This window comes from Rhipicephalus sanguineus, unplaced genomic scaffold (assembly GCF_013339695.2).
Source record: "Rhipicephalus sanguineus isolate Rsan-2018 unplaced genomic scaffold, BIME_Rsan_1.4 Seq433, whole genome shotgun sequence".
NCBI classification, from domain to species: domain Eukaryota; kingdom Metazoa; phylum Arthropoda; class Arachnida; order Ixodida; family Ixodidae; genus Rhipicephalus; species Rhipicephalus sanguineus.
The window spans coordinates 341,268-361,481 of NW_023615247.1; the positions used below are offsets into that span (position 1 = coordinate 341,268).

Below are 20,214 nucleotides of genomic sequence, written 5' to 3' on the forward strand. Positions count from 1 at the left end.
TTACAGACTCCTGAAAATGAACTAGTATATAGGTATGAGTCGATGTCTTACCTGCACAGTGAGGGCGATCTCTTAACCCACTGTGTTAGTAGCATAGAAGGTAAAGTGCCGCCCAGCTAAGCTCGAGGATGTGGGTTTGATTCCCGGCCACGGCAGCCGCATTTCGATGGGGGCGAAATGCTAGAGACCCGTGTACTTAGATTTAAGTTCCCGTTAAACAGGGCCGTAGGGAGGGGGGGGGGGTGAGGGGGTTCTGACGCCCTCCGAAATTTTTTGATGCTTTAACTTTTCGGGTGACACTAAAATACTTGCACGCCCTCACGGCGACCACCAGTTGCCAAACTTAGCCGTTCTACACACAAACACCCACCGAAAAAATTCCTGGGTACGGCCCTGCCGTTAAATAATTCTAGATGGTCAAAATTAACACGGATCGCTCTACTACGCCGTGCCTCATAAACACACCGTGGTTCTGGCACGTAAAACCACAGAAATTATAATAATTTATTCACGCGTTTGGCTTTTCTATACCTCTCTGCACAATAACACACGAACGAAAGTCAGATCATTTAGCGTATATTTATTTCGCCTCAAATTATTGCGTTGGCACTACTGAAGCATGGCGAACGTACCCGTTTTGGCGAGGTCCCGCTTACGGGCTCAAGGCCGACCAAGACAGGCGCTTCCTTCCGATGCCGCTGCATGCGAAAAAAGACGACAGGAAGAGACGTCACTTGACGAGCGAACAATGGCGGCCCCGTTTCTCTCGTGGAATGCGCTGTCGTCTGCTCGTCCTTGTCGTCTGCACGTGTACGGAGCTCGGCTGCAAACATTGCATCCGGTTAACGGGTCCCAAATGTGCCAGGTTCTTGCAGCGTTTTTATCGTTTCAGCACTTCTCTGTCGAGCGCGACGTGATCGTTTGTTTACTGGTGCCCGAGGCGTACGTTTTCCACCGACAGTGCACAAGAAGCACTGAACCTGCACTGCGAATACACGAAAAGACGACGTTGCCACGTTGAAACACCCCATGCTCCAACTGCTTTGGAGGAGAGTGTAACGCTCGTTATCAGCGGCAGACAACGTTGCTAAGGGCGAGGTTAGATAGCGCCCAACGCGCGCCGCTATCTTTCCCACCCTTGGCGAAACAAACCGGCGCAAGCCTGCCGTGTGGGGAAGCCAGGAAATATGGATTTGTGCCTTCAGAGGAGGTCGTAAAAAATGTTCCTCAGCCACCACAAAAAGTGAGCAGAGACTTTTCCTTTTTCGTAGGCGCTCATTCAATGCACGCGTACGGCTGTTCGTTTTCTACGTCAATTAACAACACCCTGTCGCTTCAAGCAAGTGTTTCATCAGCATTTGAAGGTCTTGGCAGGACGTTTTCACGCGGCCTTTCGCATGCAGTATTCGAATAAGCGCTGACTAAGCGTCGCGAAAACCGAAGACAGCTTCTCGTTTTTGTTACATTAACTCGACGCGCTGCAAAACTGCGCTAACATCAAGCGCAGAAATAACCTCCCTACGATGATATAAGTCTGCCATTCGAAACAAACTGCCAAGGGCGCAAATCTCACCGGGGCCCTCCACAAACGCCCAAATAAGCTTTAAACCTGAAAGCAGTTGATATTATAAACTCAGTGGAGTCAATTTCAGAAGCTATCCGACGGCGATAACTTTTCTAGGACGAAGTTTCACTGCAATAACAAATTGAGTGACTATTTGGAAAATTTATTTACGTGCAGGCAACAGGTCGCGGGCCGATATCTGCATTGTGGATTCAGCGTTGTACACTCCGCATATACGAAACACGATTCCCTTGCCCACATTAATAACGCGGCGATTCTATAGCTTAAAAATTGACCGATCTGAAACGTACGGTATACCGTAATCATCGGCTAAAGTCCGCTAGGTTGACTGTACTTGTCATAGGTAGGAAAAAAAAAACGCCAGGCCTGCGCTGAAACCGCAGCACAGTCACCGCGAAAGCTGGAAGAGTGGCGTTTCTAGAGCCCGCTATACGCTCTTTTGGGGCTACTAATGCAAGTACACTAGCAATGGTACCCACTACGCCATAAATCACAATTTTTGTGAAGTTGGGAAGCACCTACTAAGCCATTATTCGTCATTCTGTGGAGAAGCGAGGCACCAGCTACACGTCTGTAAGGCATTATGTGCACTTTGTTGACGCGACGACTGATGACGATGAAGAAATATGGTTCAGCCCTTTGTAATGGGTTGGAAGCTTTAAGCGGCCCACAAGGTATGTAATTTGCATTGGGTGACGCCCGGTCGCTATTTACCTCTGCCGTCATGCTGTATAACATACGTTGACGTGGGAAAGAGACGGGGGGGGGGCGAAGAACTTTACTGAGACCCCGAGAAAATGGATCATGCGCTTATGGGCTTCCTTGGCAACCAATACAAGTGCACTTGTGAGGAACCCACTACGCTATAAATCATTGTAATTTTTTAGAAGTAGGGAAGCAGGCACTATGCCATTTTTCGTCATTCTACGGAGTGCCGTGGTACCTGCTAAGCGCATGTAAGGCATTATACGCACTTTGTTAATGCTGTGCCTGATGACGATGAAGAATTATGGCGGAGCCCTTTGTAATGGGTTGGAAGCATTGAACAACCTACTCGTTGCGCAATTCGCATTGTGTGACGCCTGGTTACAGAATTCGCGTTGTGCGATGCTTGGTGCTTATTTTACTTTTCTACCACGCTACATTGCACTTGTTAATGTGGTTCCTTCCCGACATGAAGCCTGTATAGGACCTTTTTGCAAAGCAGTTTCAAGCACCGGCATGGCTCAGAGGTTGAATACTGGGCTCCCACCCAAAGGGCCCAGGTTCGAACCTCGTTCCATCCTGGAATTTTTTTTCTTATTTCGTTTTTTTTTTCTTATTTCGAGCGATAGTGGTTACGGACACCGGCGGCGGCGGACAACTACGGCGCCAAAAACCGCCGCTGAAATGATCTCATAACAACTTTCGCTGTAAAAAATATGGACACAAAATTCTCGGGCTTTTGTTTTTCCTTAATTAACAGTAAGTGCACCAGACCACTTTCCCAATCTGGTCATACAGTTGAGGTGCAAAGGGAGCAGCTAACCAGAAATGGCTTCGATATCATCATTTAGCGTCCATCGCAGTCCTCCATAGCCTGCTCGATCGACTTTCGTGCACGGAGCAGCCTTTGACAATTCGTTCAACTTACATTTGAGGGCACTAAAAGCGCCGTGCGTTAGGCGGCAGTCACGTGGTATCTTTTTTTTTTAAGTCGCGCGCTTTAAAGAAAGGCCGGACAAAAATTAAGCAGGGGAGTTATCTTATCATAGATTGAAACATTCGATGTTTCTGAACAAGCGCTACCACTTTTGTATTGAAGATATTTCTCTAGAGTGAGTTACTATTCAAAAAGTTCATTAAGCAATGTTTAATAATTGCCGACCTTTGCGGAGTGGAAAAAATATTTACGTGCTCTGTATGGCTCAGAACAATACTGCGCCAATTTGAGACGCGTAGCTCCTATGCTTAATTTTGTAATGCTGCGTGCTTTTCATCTAAAACACCCCGTAGAAGTGCTTCAACGATAACCCCCCGTTGCGAACAGAGAAACGTTCGGGTTATGCAAGGGCAAAAAAATCGGGTTACGGGTTATCGTGGTGGAAAACATCATCTACCATATTCACAATTTAACTTCGTAATTTTAGGCTCTGTAGAGCGCGCTTGCGCGATTAGATGCTTTGTTTATTATCTGTGTGTTGACTGATAAACATTCTTCAAAGGTATACTGCGCTAAAAGGAACAAGGACACAGAAAATGGGGGACAACACATGCGCAGAATGTGTTGTCCGCAGAATGGGGGACAACGCTGCGCATGTGTTGTCCCCCATTTTCTGTGTCCTTGTTCCTTTTAGCGCAGTATACCTTTGAAGAATGAACATCAACCAACTAGCCCAACTTGCTGCTCTGTTGCGACTGATAAACAGGCGTGATTTTCTGAGAATAAACCTTAGTTTAATATTGGTGCTCGCCCTGTCCTTGTGTCACAGTTTGTTGCGCTTCAAGTTCAAGCATAAATTCATGTTAACTCGCCCAAATTTCAGTCCTTGTAAACAACAAAAATCGTCGCAGTCTGATCCCGCAGATTGATGTGTGCGGTACAGTCCAGCACGACGGCATTCGTATCGTGCGCGCAGCCTTTTGCAGCGTTAGCTACACTTGCCTAGCCGGAGCCGATTTTGCGCGGATCCTCATGAGCCGTGCTGCGCATGCGCGAGGATCAGTGATGTCACACAGCTGGCTCACCGGAGCCGGCATCTCACGCGCTCCCCGCCACCGCCGCTGTTTGTCTGCGCGTTCGGGAGGAGTGGCGCCGTAGCCGCGGCAGACAAACTGGCGCCGGCGCGCGACTCGCCGCCGCCGGTCTGCGCTTTCCAGAGGAGTAACGTCGTAGCCTTGGCAGACGTATTGGCGCCAGCGCGCGCGCAGCTATCCGCCTTCGCTGTGCAGTCGCCGTCTGACACTGTGCTGTAGCCGCGTGATAGCGCCTCTGACTGGCGTTTGCAGGTGGGTAACGCCATGGAGAAGGAGAGCGCAAATGCTGCTCAACGGCGCAGAAGAGCCGAGAAGCTTATCTCATCGGATCCCGAAGTAGTTGCCTGGCAATTAGCGGTTCAGCGTACGAAGAATGAACAGAAGAAGGCTAATAATCCTAGACAATCTGGAAAGCTAAGAATAATCAGCTGACCATTTGCTAACGCTATGTATATCCTGGCATAGCCCGAGCTAAGCCACTGCAATTTTTTTTAATAATGTTACTTTCATTTCTTTAACTCTTATCCTCCTAAACGACTAACTGACAACTCAGCAATATTGCTGACTAGACCAAAACAGAGATTACAATAACATGCTAAATAATACCATATGCTGTTAAAATTGGGTTTATTTGCTTGCTCGACATTACAATCGGCAATAATTTGAAACATGGGGCTAGCTGATGTTATAGAGTAGTGGAGTAGCGTAAAGCCTTAATTGCATCCTGTGGCACACACCCACGCTGGGGTATTGGCCATGAACCGGGTAGTTCTCAAGACAATTCTTAAATTGGGAGTTAGATTGTGTCTAATAAAAAGATGAAAGAAATGAAAATGAACAAAATTTTAAAATATACGTGATCAAATTCTGGCACTAAGAAAATGGTTTACTTTCTTCAGGCGAGATCTTAACTTTTATATTTCTTAGGGTTGCATCTGCGTAGGGGCGCGTTGGGTTATTCTGTAGGAAGCTTACAATGACGTTCAAGTTGTTAGCCGCCAGGTAAGTGCTAACGACTACAAACTGCGCGCGCGACAAAAAAAAACTGGGATAAGTAAGACACATTTTATGCGCTTGTGCGTGTGTCTTACTTGTCCCAGTTTTTCGCGCAGTTCTTCGTAGTCGTGGATTACCAACTCGCCCAGCGATCAGTCCTTCTAAAGTAAGTGTCGAGGAAGCCGTGTTTTTATGCACTGGATATACCGCTGTTATATGATTACAGCTAACACATCGCGAATAATTTGAGGCAATACGCCACATGGCCGAGACCGCGCGAAACAGACTGTCGAGCTCCATGTAGCAGACGACATTCACTTTCGCACGTGCGGTCCGGCGGTTGTATTCGTCGTCACCTAAGAAAAAATGCATTGCTAAGTAGTTTTTCTGCGTTTCGCTATGCCCGTTGGCGAGGCGGAAGGATGGGACAGCATCTTTTCACAAGTTTCTGTTTTTTGAGTGAACGACGTAAATGACCAAAGTAATGTGCGATAGGGGGGGGGGGGGGAGGGCTAGTTGGTACGACAATGAAACTGAAATAAAACTCCGCGGGCGACGAAACACAAGTAGAAAGAGTTGACAGGACGGGCGCAAACTTAACAACTGAATTTATTGAAAACATCAACCTTCCACTTCTGACAACACACGTGCACACAAGCACTGACTACAGTATCACACAATGTATTCAAGGCCATCTATCTACCTTAAAAATTCTAGCTCATTTTTTGTGTAGACAAACAGAGGGTTCACTAACGCACTTATCTGGACCAAGCCTCAAGATTACGGACGCTTCCAATATTTGACGTGCGCTTTTTTCTCTGGCACGCCCCAACACTTTTGTTTCCTTAAAGGGCCCCTCACCAGGTTTGACAATTTTGAGCTGACGAGCGCAATCCATGCACTAGGCGTTCACCATTACGTCTGCCAAAATTTGCAACGCTACGCGCCGCGTAAATGGGTCAAATTTCAAGCTGAACGCTGCTTGCCCTTCTTCTCGCGTCCACGCGCCCAGAGAATGAGGGGATGACGTGCATGAGAGAATGGCCCTACGTAGATGGTAGTGCTGTGACGTCGCTCCTCTACGTAGACGAGTGTGCTCTGACGTTGCCAACAGTAGCACGTGACACAGCGATAATTATTTGACACGACGCGTAGTTTTTGTAATTTGTTGCTTGAATGGGTGAATAAAACTTGAGAGCAATAATAAAACACACAAACGGAATGTGTGCGTTTTCTTTTTTTAATTTTTACTACTGCGAATCGCAGCGAGATTCGAGACTAATCTACCTCCGTTTCGCACGCGTTCGTGTTCTCGCGCTTTGCGCATCGTGCAGACGCCACCCTTTACAACGAAACTAATATTCTACTGCGTTCCAGCGCTCATTAGGCTCATTTATCCTCCCGCGTCTAACTAGATGTTCATGCGGCACACCGCTAGTCTCGCGTCCGTACAAATGTTGCAGCTTTCGTGCTCAGTAATAGGTTGAAAGCCAAGTGATCGGCGAGGGCGCATTCGGCATAACTTGCAGAGATGAAGCGCAAAGAACGCCGCCACACACCGCTCGCGTCTCGGGGGCTCGGGCTGGTTCGGGCGCGTCATGCGCTCGTGACATTCTGTGCGTATGACGTGTTCATGCGTATGCGTTATGTGATCCTTCCGCTCGCGTGCCGAAGAGGGCAGGGAAGGGATTTGGCTTGCGAAGGCTACACGGGGCGAGCGGCAAGGGTTTGCAGCTCGCCTCCTCGCATCATGGTTTCGCGCCGCTACAAATTATTGTTTTTCTCAGCTTCTAACGGACCGATTAGAAAAATTCTTGTAGCATAATGTTCTTTATTGGTCTCGCAACAACTTCCTATGTCTAACTAAAATTCGTTATGTCACCTGGTGAGGGGCCCTTTAAAGAGTGGCTTGCAATTAGCGCACGACCTACAATGTACCGCCAATTGTTGTCCACTACCTGAACTTGCAGCATACGAATGCTCCAACAGGCGCTTATTTAAACATCTTCCCGTTTGGCCCACTGTTACTATCGGCCCCTGCGTCGAAGAGGAAACGGCGTCCCCTGTTCTTCGAACAAGGCGCCGAAGGGCTGGTGTTGCGAACAAGGCGCCGAACAACTGGTGTTGCGACCGGCCTTTGCAGGCACCGGAGACTCGGGAGGAAGATGCAGAGGCAGCATGCAAAGACTGAAGGGAAACTTAACGTGGTTTATTTACATGGCGAGCATTTCCTTACATTACGACGATTTCGTCTTACATGACGAACACCTTGTGTTACATGACGAAGATCTCGTTTCTACGTGACGACGATTTCGTGCTACACGATATCGTATTGAATGAGCCCACGGGGGCTCATTTTAAAGCGCCTCTTTTCCCCAGATCCCTAGATGGGGGAATTGCTCCAAGTTGGGACGGTCCAATCACGTCACACACAGCACTAATGAGGGTGCCGCCCACACCTGCCCAGGTCAACGTCCTCTACTGGGGCGTGGCCACAGCACTCTGCACCTGTGGCACCTAGGCGTTCTTCCTTGCCACGTGAAGGCCGTAGGGTAATGGGTAACAGGCTCGGACAACCGGGCGCATCAAAGGTCCGCTGCTTCGAAATACCTCATCGCTCAATTAGCGGGATTGGCTATATCGCTGACTCTTCAAGTAGTCTCTTCAAGGGAAGATGTCACGACCAGAAACCATTATGGTCGTCTGGCATCTCCCTGCTGTGTCGGTCTGCGTGGCGCCTCATTTCCCGTCTCGGGAGAACAATTCAAGTGTCTGTACGGCCGTCAGCAGGCAAGCAGCCCTTCGGCGCCTTGTTCGAAGAACAGGGGACGCCGTTTCTTCTTCGGCGCAGGCGCCGATCGCAACACCACACAGACCCTGCCACAGCTCAACGGGACCGCGTAGACTACCTCCGTTTTGCATCCTACAAACTTGCGTTTGTGGTTCATGCCGCAGTTGCTATTTTTCCTAACCCTCGTAAGGGCGCTCATGCGGGACAACTTGCATGGCGCTGAGCAAAAAACATCCACGCCAAATTTCTTCGCCATTTTCTTAATACCATGCGAAAGATTGTGTACGTAACGCAAAACCACAAAACTTCGCCTTTCCACCCCTACTGTACTGTCAGCACAAGAAGCTGCACCTATTAATGGTCTTGAACAGTGACTCGGCTATGGCCTTTATTAGAGCCTCCGGAAAACCTGCTTCTCGGAGTCTAGCCAGCTGGAAGGAGAAGCTGTCTCAGATTGTCTGGTGGCAGGACTTAACTAAGAATGACCTTAGACAAGACTTGGCTATGCCACTCTTAACGAGATTTCAGTGGGAAGAATCATACGCGGTAAAGCAGTCTTCGTCGACCGTGGCTGGTACACCCAGCACATGTGGGCAACATCCTTGAAAAATTGTCTGTCTAAATACTGCAGACTCGAGTTCTCTGGCAGTCCAAAAGTAAAATTCAGTTTCTTGGCTGTGGATTTAGATACTTGAAGGATATGTTCTGCTACCTCTGCAAGGTTATTGTTAGAATGAATACTTAACAAGATTTAGAAAGTCGTCGACATATCTGAAGACGCGAACAATGCGTTCATCAGTAAGCGCCCGCGAAAGTGAGCAATCTAAATCAGTCAAATAATTTTCTGTCAAAACCAGCGCTACGCTAAACCCAATACGAATGCCCCGTTTTTGTTCGTAGAAATCATCCTTGAAGCTCACAGTAGTTGAGGTGAGGTACACTTGAATTTGCTCCGGGAATCCCCCCACTGAAATTCCACTCGAACTCTGAAAATCGACCACTCCTGAGTGTCCAATGCAGTTGCGAACCGACAAGAACAAATCGCCATGGGGTACAGAGTAGAAGAGCTCCTCTATGTCAACCGAGAAGCCGGAGGTCACTCCTGGCAGGTTGCCTTTCAACACTTCCACTAGTCGGTCGGAACTGGCAATCTTGTAGGCATCCATCAGTGCCAACCTTCTCAGCTGTTTTTGGATATGTAAGCTGAGGGTGGCTTGCCATGCACCCCTTTCCAGAACAATGGCTCTGAAGGGACAGCCGCACTTTGTGGCTTTTTGCACTAAATAACATTGAAAGCACAAGGTTCTTGTTCTTTGACACTTCTTTCCTAAGCCCATCAGGCTTTAGGTTATCCAGCAAAGTGCCTTGCTCTTCCCCTTCGTGAGCTTTTCGTCCGCGTTCCTAAAGTTCTTCAAAACAGTAACTGAGGCTCTGTCATCGTACAGCTTCTGGGACATGATTACAAAGCTTCCATCTTTCATCAGCCAGAAGAATTGCAAGGCCCGATTTTCTAAAATACCCTGCAACCGTAAGCAGTTTGCGGGTACCATTTTCTTTGTAGTTACTGCTTGCGGCGTCTACGCAAACCAAAAGACATCGCTCCTTCTGCGCGTTATCCGCAGTGCTGTAGACTGACGCCAGAAGCTCGTGTTTCTTCACTGGCATTTCCATGCTGTACTTTGGTCCCTTGCTCAGTACCTTTTCAACAACTGGGGGAACCGTCGGGCCGCCCAAACAAATAACTGGCACTACGCCCACCTGATTCGTGGTGTTCACTAGCAGTGTCCGTTTTTCCTTGCACCAGAGAAACTCCGTGGACGTGTCAGCCAGTCCCTGGTAGAACTTGAGCGTTCTAAAAGCTTCAGGTCCGCATCCTTTCCAGCTGAAGCACAGGAACCTCAGCCACTCTCTCAGCAGGCTCACATGTCTCCAGTGTTCGCTCCTAAGAATCTCTGCAATTCTCTCCCAATGTCCTTCGGAGCAGCCCAGTACACCGAAGAGCCCCGACACAACCGGCGGACGCACGCTTTTTCTTAGGCAGTACCCAAGAAGCCTGGCCTCACATGCCGAAGCGGCGATGAAGCTTGTGCACAACGAACATTGTCTTTCGAATGGAAGGGAACATAAAACAGAGCCCCGTGTACAAGAAATGATCTCAAGTAATGTGCGTTGTCAGAAGTGCAAGGTTGATGTTTTCAATAAATTTAGTTGTTATTCTGCGCCCGTCCTGTCAAGTTGTTCTACTTGTGTACCGTCACTCGCAGTATTATTTCAGTTTCAAGTCGTGCCAACTAGCCGCCCAGCGCACATTACTTGAGTGCGCTATTACTGACATACACTGCTGAAACCTGCAAGGAGAAGCCCTCAAAGAAGAGTTTTATAGATTATATTGAAGAATGGCACGACGTTCTGAAACAAGAGAAATGAAGGCATGAGCTCGACAGCTATGTTCATTCTGCAGACGTCCGCAGCGACGTCCAAAGTTTGCTGTAGTGGTGAAGTCTGAGAACAACGACAGCCGACGCCTTCACAATTCGCAAGACAGATTTTGTGCAGCGCAAGCAGTAAAAGCTCTTGATAATTTGACTTTTCGCACAATAACATGTGAAGAAATGAGCTGTAAACTATGCCAAAAAACAAACTTATAAACTCTATATGCTAGCAGTGGTGTGATATATGGAAATAATGCTACGTCAAATGTCTTTCTTTTCTTTATTTCGGCTGTTTATGCGAATTTTGAAAAGTACACGTGGTGCACGGCGTTTGTTATAATTTTTATCGAGGTTAGTGTATTTACGACAAAGATAATAAATTTGAATTTTTCCCTCTATTTCTCTTGCTGTGGCAAGGTGCTAGTATACGCTGAAGACAGGTGCCACCTATCCAGAAGGGTGCACGGTTGGGCTTTCTGGTAGAGCATGCTTTAAACTTCAGACGAGATCGCAATAAAAACAAAAGTTAAGAGAGCGTTCTCTTCTCAGCCTCCCCTGTTCTTACTGGCTCCCTATTGAAACTGAACTCATGCTGCAAACCACTTTTCTTGCTGCATTATCTGCTACCAAACGCTCTTGATGATTCGCATTGAATTAGCAGAAAAAAATAGCTACAGTATACCGCTGCCGAATAACCGTTCATCGTACCCAGTATGTCCGGTCAACTGCTACCACAGTGAGGCCCTTTTTTAGAAGGAATTGCCGCAGATTAAAGCACACTTGTTAGTGTAGCTTCCGCCAACAAAAACATACACATTTGCTACCTAAAACGCCTTGCTGTCGATTCCACGTTCGGACAACACCACATAGGTTAGTGGCTTGGGCCCCTGGAGGGCCCGATCTGCGGTCGGGCCGGGGAGGTGAATTTTTTTTTCTCGGGTTCGGGCCGGGCCCGGTTCCGCTTTGAGTGATCGGGGCCGGGTTCGGGCGGGTAAACTTGAACGAGTACCGGGCCCGGCCCGGGCCAGGGCCAAGAATCCCGGCCCGTGCAGTGCTCTAAGGTGTAGTGCAGCTTCTTGTGCTGACAATACAGTATACGAGTAGAAAGGCGAGGATTTGAGGTTTTGCCCTACATCCACAATCTTTCGCATGGTATTGTCACGGGGTCGTGACGTCGACGAAAGGTAGTCAGCGGGTTCGAGATGAAACTCTTTATTTGGCCGAACTTGTGGCCGGGAAACGGATAGTCACACAACAGCAATACACACCGTACACTGATAGCGGCGAACAGAGCGTCGGCCGTCGATAAACTGCTCAGCGCTAAGGCACGTCGACATTTATACATGCGACATCGAACATTCCAGCTGGTGGCCGTGTTACCCCCGTATTCACAAACGCTCCTCGACTCGACCCTTCACTCGAAACACTCCTTGAGGGCCGTTTTCCGATTCACAAATCGCCCTTCACTCGAAACGCACCTCGACTTGAGGAAATCTCGAGTGTTTCACTTGAGATTGTCAAGGTAGCGCGGGAGCTACCTTGAATCGTTCCTTGAGTGAAGTTTCGGCGTCAGCGCGTGGCCTCCGAGATGGCGGGCCGCGCGCTCGCCATTTCGGAGGCCACGGTCAGCGTGGCATCCATGCGGTGCGTCGCTCACTTGTTCTTCATTTCCCGATGGATCAAGCTGCCGCTGCCTTTTTTCTTTCGTCAGTGCAGGTGCGCATTTACTATGGCGCTGTCTTCGAGTGGTTCGGCAACGGCTCCGAGAGAAGCGGGCATGATGTCAAGAGGACCGCGCTGTTTCATTCCGTGCATGAGCCAATGGATTACCTGCTTTCGGATAGTCATCGTGCGAGTGTTCAAAGTCTTACTATGGTCGCCAGTGCTTTCATCTGTACGTCTATGAACACCTTACGCCGCATCAGTTCAAGCCCTGTGCGAAAGACTTTACGCGATAGCGGAAGGAAAGTGTAATAGCGAACTTTTCTCCAATTATTGGGTGAATTATGCATGCGAGCTTCATGGATGCGTACCTGACTATTCACGCGCCGGCGTTCACCGCACACTAGAGTGGCTTTCGCTCAGGTAAATCTTCACTGCCCTAACCGAAATACGACGAAGCATACCTCTGCAAGAAGATCTTCTGTATCAACGTGAAGGTGCGTTCTTCTATTTTGTTTTTCACATTTTTCCCGTGTTTGATAAGATCCATATTTGGGACGGTTTATGGAAAACAAAAGACAATGCAATGGGGCACAACCAGCGTGCAGTTGCTGGTATTGAAAGTTTTAATGACTACGTAATTCGTAGTATTTATGTAACCCACAATATGTACAGACGTCCAAGATCCAGCCATATGACATTAACCAGCTGGTGGTGCAGTATGAAACCCGCATGAATGCAAAAATGCGTGAAATGTATCAAAACACAAAAGATACAGCAGAGAAACACTATTATATGAATGTTTTATTTTCAAGCTTAGTAATAACACTGCTTCTAATTAAGCAATGACGGCAAATTGTAAGAAAAGAATAGCACACGCAGTGTAATTGTAGACGTTTGAGCCATTATATAATGAAGCTAATGGGCGCTGGATAGCCATACGAGTGCCTGGCCCAAACATATGTATAAATATAGTGAGAGCTCATTAGGTCAACAAAAGACATGCCTGTTCTTGAAGGCGAGAGATATTGATGAATGTGTGTAGAACGAGAAGTAAAGAAAAATGCAGCTTTATTGTGCCACTATGTAGTTCATTATTTATTACCCCTTTCTTTTGTGCAGGAACCTGGCTGCTGACACAAGAATATACACCAACCTTCTTTCCAAAGTGCAGCATTTGCAGCGTTTGCATGACTGTACACAAAGGAAGAAAAGCTGCAGTTAATAGTTCAACTGCATGGATTAGTCACACTAGTGTGGCTACCACCTGTATCTTCTTTATGATGTCCTACAAGCTCGAACTTCAAGGCAGTATGTAGGCTGCATATGCTTCATTGACGGACACCTTGCAGCTTTACACACTTGTATTTTGTCACCTACGTTATTCTTCATCAAGCACATATATTAAAGATTCATTTACCCTTTGCAATTAGTTTGGAGTTATCTTTGTGCTTTCGTGTTCGGACAGGACGCAAAAACCTCATCTGCTCTGATTCTACAGAAAAAGCAGTTCTGCAACAATCAAACATGTTCTATAGAATGCAGCACTGTTCCTCTTCCTTGGAAGGGAGGTGGCGCGGTTCCAACAGGTAGGCAAGATAATTTTTACAGTGATAGTGTATATTTACAAATATTTACAGGGTTCTTGTGACCAGAAGTAGCCGCGATGACTGCAAGGCCCTCGAGCATCTTTCACCATTTCGCTGCTGCCGTCTTCGTTGAATCAGCAGAGTAAACTACTCTGCTTCTTTGCAACACATCCGCCCAGGTTGAGTGCGTCCACACGGTCGTCGTTAAGGCAGAACAGCAGTAAAAGGCAGAAACGGCTTCAGTCTCGTGATGTGCAGAATAACAAAAGATGCTCTGGAATGCCAAAGCGTCCCTATACAGCACAGACGCCGATGCCCTCCTCAGCAGGTATTCCCGGGGTCACAAACTGCAAATGAATGCCAAAACATCAGTACACAGGGCAGTCGTGCACTAATTACAGGCTGCCTGCGCTTCCAAAATAAAAAGACAGGACAAACATTTTAAAATATGGCCGTTGCGTCCATTAGAATTAGTCACATCAGGTACATCGACAAATGCACGGCGAATAGAAAAACGTTGATGGAAGTAATGAACTGCTAACTTATGCATCGTGCGAATATTAAAACTTTGCATAAAGTATACCTGATGTCAAGAAACGCTGTTAAGAAGAAACCAAACACACATCAGTCCAAGTTAACCGACAACATACGCTGCCAATTAAAAAAAAAACGACTTTAAAACACTGCTTCCGTCGATAGTGGAAAAAACACAAGCGAATGCTTTCCTCAACCTGCGTTACAGTCTAATTTGAACGCTCTACCACATGCATAGCATAAGTACTCCTTAACGCGACACTGGGATAACTATGAGTAGCAGCTGCGAGCAGTCTCTACCGCATGTCTAAAATAAACGAAGCGGAACCACTACCAGTGTCGCGTTAAATGTCTCAGGACATTGCACAATTGCACAGGCTCCTGTAATTATGAACTATGCCAGCACTCCGCATCGAGAGCAAATTTACCTACAATAAGTAATTCTTGCACACAGTGCGGTGGCGAATTCACCAAGCACATCAGTATAATAGATCGTATGTAAAAATGACTCACCCGCATTATCCGTTCTGCAGCTGCATCAATGAACAGAAGGCTCTCAGCAGGAGGAAGCTAAACAAAACGACAAATCGTCCGTGCGATGGGCCCTGCTTTTCGCTATCACTCAACGTTCCTCGCGTTATCACCGCGGTCCCTGCACTTCCCGGTCACGAAAGGCGCGCGCGTTATCCACCCTTTGAGTAAACAAAAATGTTGGGGCGTGCCATAGAAAAAAGGGCACGTGAAATATTGGAAGCGTCTGTGATCTTGAGGCTTGGTCCAAATAAATGCGTTAATGAACCCTCTGTTTGTCTACACAAAAAAGAGCTAGAATTTTCAGGGTATACATAAATGGCCTTGAATATAGTGTGTGATACTGTCGTGAGTGCTTGTGCCCATGTGTGTTGTCAGAAGTGGAAGGTTGATGTTTTCAATAAATTCAGTTGTTAGTCTGCACCCGTCCTGTCAACTTCTCCTACATGTGTTCTGTCACCCGCGCAGTTTTATTTCAGTAACTGTAACCTCCGCATCGACATTATTGTCTGTTAGTTGTCACTAATATTGTGTCTAACAAAGAAAAAATCACAGCATATCCACGGAGTGAATGATGATGAGTGGGCGAAGCTGCGGAGGTTCATCGGTAAACCGTGAATCTTCGTGAATTCTGCCCAGTACATCATCACCGACGTGACATCGGGCGCGTTTATACTAAAGGTTCGATGAGTTATGACGACTTGCAGCTCACTTTAATTTTACATTTACGCTGTGAATTTTCATTGTTTAGAAAACCATTGCTTTAGAAAACATCTGGCGTCTTTCGTTAAGCAGCTGGCGTCTTTTCGTTTTGCTTTAGAAACATCTGGCGTTCTTTCGTTTTGCTTTTAGAAAACATCTGGCGTCTTTCGTTGGTTTATTTCATCAATCAACGGCGTTTTGAACAAAATTTTTATTGTTTAACCACGCACAGGAAAAATCTCACCAGGCACTACCTTGGAGGTAAACAATGGCTGCTAATGGGAATGAGAGACAGAAGAAGTCGGCTTTTAACTAACACTTACACTTCTACTTCTACTAACGTTTCCTGCTGGAACATGCCAATGGCTGCTAATGGGGAATGAGAGACAGAAGAATTCGGCTTTTAGTTAACGCGCACGCTGCGAATTTTTTATTGTTCAACAACGCACAGGAAAAATCTCCCACCGGCACCACCTTGGAGGTCAAGATCTGGTACTAGCGTTACGACTGGTTACGCACTACGACTACGACAACTACGAGGTACGAACGGGTGCCGCCTTAAGGAGCTTCGCCCCTAAAACGTGCCCTTAAAAGCCATCTTTTCTTCATTCATAGCAAGCGTCTCGTTCTGGCAAACTTTATGCCTTCAGGTAGTATGCGAGGGATTATTAGATGCGAAGCATCTTATGGCGGTGTTCAAACCGGTGGTGGTGGTGTGCGGCGTGACCACCCTTACTGCGCATGCGCGAGCCCTCTCCACACAGCTCCTCTCCCACTCCCCCTCTCTCACTTCCCCCCTCTTCTCTCCTCCCCTCTCCACTTCTCCCCTTTCCCTAACCCACTTTCCCCCTCTCCCCTAAACCACTTTCCCCTCTCCTCTTCCCCTCTCCCATCCCCTCTCCGCTTCTCACCCCTTCCCCTAACCCACTTTCGCCCTCTCCCATTCCCCTCCCCTCTCCCCTTCCCCTCTCCACTTCTCCTCTGAAACGCGGGCTCGACATGCCGAAACGCTGCTTCGCATCGCCTCATGGTCCCCTTTAGCGGAGATGGTGTGATTTCTTGGTCAGCTGCCAGCACGTAAAAATATCACGTGCTACGTGAAGCCAACAGGCAGAAAAAGAGTGTTCCACATTCGCCTCCATGGCTGCGATCGGCGCTGACTAACACACCTAAGTTTAAATGCACATATATACACTCTTCCTGTCTACGTGCTACGTGCCCGGCCCATATCCATTTCTTCTTCTTGATTTCAACTATGATATCCTTAACCCCCTTTGTTCCCTGACCCTCTCTGCTCTCTTCCTGTCTCTTAACGTTACACCTATCATTTTCCTTTCCATCGCTCGCTGCGTCGTCTTAAATTTAAAATGAACCCTCTTTGTAAGTCTCCAGGTTTCTGCTCCGTAGGTAAGTACCGGTAAGATGCAGCTGTTATATACCTTCCTCTTGAGGCATAGTGGTAGACTACCATTCATGATTTGATAATGCTTGCCGAATGAGCCCCATTCCATTCTTATTATTCTAGTTATTTCACTCTCTTGGTTCGGCTCCGCGGTTACTACCTGTCCTAAGTAGACGTACTCTTTTACAACTTCCAATGTCTCGCCACCTATCGCAAAGCGCTGTTCTCTGCCAAGATTGTTCCACATTACTTTAGTTTTATGCATAATAATTTTCAGACCTACTCTTCTACTTTCCGTATCCAGTTCAGTAATCATGACCTGTAATTCGTCTCCCGCGTTACTCATCAATGCAATGTCATCAGCGAATCGCAGGTTACTGAGATACTCTCCATTCTTCCCAATTCTCAATCTTCACGATCAATCTCCATTCTTCCCAATCTTGACGACACTATACAAGCTCTGTATTTTATTATAATTTCCACGTATAGTCATTTCATATCGTGACATATCGAGTGCAGAAAGAGCTTAACACACAATGGAGCATCACATGATTCATTTATCATCACATTTTTACTGGGTACGTTATGTGCGCCGGGGATACCCATCTGTGGTGCTCTGTAACACAACAGATGGGTGTCTCTGGCGTGTTTTACAGCTACGCGAAGAGAGACAATGAGAACGTTACGCGCATGTTTCATGTTTCCGCGAAGGAAAAAAAAAACCTACCTAACTCAGAAAGTTAATACTCATAGGAAATGTGGCGAATTTAGTGTCAAAATGCAGGCAAATATTGAAGTGTGCACTTTAACCACGGGTTAAATAAAACAGCTAACTCCTCATTTTCAGCCAGCTTAGAAGCGTTACACGAAGCGCTTCAGAACACTTACTCTTCCATTGGGTCACCTGTAACAAAAACGGCAGCTGTGTGATATTTAGAGTAAATGAAGGCATGAGCGATGTGTACATAGCAAGTTTGAAACGTGTGCGTTAATTATATGCTTTGGTATTGATTGGTGCACACTCGTCTTCTCGAAATTGCTAAGCGTTATAAGAGGTATTTAGTTCACCAGTCTCCTGCTTGATACTGAATTCTTTTACGAGGAATCACAGTATTAATGACAAAAGATACATATGTATGCGAAGAAATATTTTTGAACCAGACGAATGGACTGACGAGTGTTTACCGACTCTTTTTATCGCGATAGCGACTATATGGGCACTCGAGGCTCATTTTTGCCGTCGCCGTCATGTTCCGTACAAAGTCAAAATCGATAACGTCGCCCCGCATGCTAGTTGGGGAGCTGCGTCGCTCAGGCAGCCACTGCGAATTTTGATCAAAAGAGCGTGGAGACACTTGATATCTCGTCCGACATCAGTAGACGGCTCGTATGTACCCTTGTACGTGCTGTTTTCTCATCGTTTACTTCGCGTTGAGACGGCAAGAAAACAGCTTCCTTCCCAGGAGCGGCCGTATTTCCTTCTGTCAGTGTTTTTGTTTGTTTGTTTGGTTCTTTGTTTGTTTGTAGAGTTGAGCGACGTCTGATCCTAAAGCAGTTAGCTGCTAGCGTTACTTCGTCTAACATTCCAATTTGTTGCTATCGCATTCATTGCTTCACATATGCGGCGAAACTGACTTTCTTTCGTCTTTTTTCCAAAAATGGCTGTTGCTTCCCAAAAGCTTGTACTAATTGGGTCAACTAGTGCACTATTGAGATAAATGCTTAATAAGTTTACTGTAGAAGGTTGCTATTCAATTTTTCAGTGTGTCATAATGGCGTTATCCATGATGTTACCCAGAATCGTAGATCAAGCGCAAAGAGACCAACTTCAAATTCTGTGAAATTATGCAAGGTGAATGTTTAGCGAAATGAGTTCCGGGGCACTCACGTTTCAGGCGTATCAAGAATGAATGCAAATAATTACAGACCATCGCTTCTTTTTGTCTATTTTCAAGCGTCATATAAGATTTGTACTTAGTTTCTCTGTTATTTTCGCTTAACTAAACAAGGCAACTTGTTCATCCAAAAATAATGGGCACGTTATGGGCAATGTGCAGGCATAGACCAAAGCGTCCGGAATAATCGCAGCCTTCGCAGTAAATGATGCATACAAGGGCTCCTTCGCGTTATGGTTACGTCTTACGAGCGGCGCAAAATTTAGCTTGCTGCCCCGGCGTATATATTCAGAGCAGCGCAAAAAAAGACGGGAGCACAGGACGAAGATCACAGGACAAGCCGCTGATTCGCACGTTTCTGTGTATATATTTCTTCTGGTTTGCAATGAACCTGCCAGTTGTCAGCGCCTTGTCCTGTGGTCTCCTTTGTCTTGTGATCCCGTTTTTTTTTTCGCTGCTTTAAATACGAACCTTCGTCAGCTCGCACAGTCTTACATCATCTTGCAGCCCTGGCGTAACTACAAATGCCATAGAAATCATATTTAGCATAGGTGGGGAACACACAATTGTAAATATATGTGTGAAGTTAAATGCGCGTTAATCGCAGTTTTGTTTTGTTAAAAAAAAGATTTTAACAAGTGCTTGAAAGTGGCGTGGACGAAAGGTCTTACCCCCATTACGGTATGTTTCCGAGTATCCCGAGGCAACTTAAATTACAGAAAGCTTAAACTATGCTAAACTAGGGGTGTGTTATGGGTTGCGCGTAGAAAAAGTTAGAGTTTGGGTTTATTACGGCCTGCGTTCAAGCGATTCTGAACATACGGATAAAATTTTACGAGCGCTACAGCTGCATGCCAGAGCTCATCGCCCTGACAGAAAAACAATTGGCACCGAGCCGAAATTTAGCGTAAATGGGAAGTAACGCTATGACAAATATCTATACTATGCTGAATTAGTGTGACTCAAACACAGCCTTCGCAAATGCATTCACATCTGTTCAAAAGTATCAAACGGCTGGTATCGGATGAGCTTTCCTGGTCTCCTCAGATGCCTCAGGTGTGCGAAAGGGGGGAACGGTACACTGTGGCCAATGGTTCGGTGAATTCAAATGTGCTAGCATAAACTACTCCGTTCTTAGCAATTTCTTAAGTACTATACAGAGGCAAGGTGTCCAGTTTCAAACGGATCAGTGTCATATAAATATGAAAAGGTGTTAAAGTATGCGCCTTAATGACAGGCAACGGAGGTGTTTATCTCAAGTGCTCAAAACAAACAGTCCTAGGAACGAGGACGTGATTAGGCGACTTCATTCTGTCATTTTTTGTTTCGCGCATGTGTTGCCACCTTGTCAGCGTACAT

At 46.7% G+C, this 20,214-nt stretch overlaps 1 protein-coding gene across 1 annotated transcript in view; it reads left to right on the top strand.

The window, feature by feature from the left end:
* Window positions 1-734: 734 nt before the first annotated feature.
* Window positions 735-20,214, top strand: part of LOC119377326 (leucine-rich repeats and immunoglobulin-like domains protein 3) — a 38,514-nt gene continuing 19,034 nt past the window's right edge. Inside the window, exon 1 of the mRNA XM_037646862.2 lies at window positions 735-1,243. Coding sequence (XP_037502790.1) covers window positions 1,221-1,243 — 23 coding nt within the window. The 5' untranslated portion in view covers window positions 735-1,220. The remainder of the gene's footprint in view (window positions 1,244-20,214) is intronic.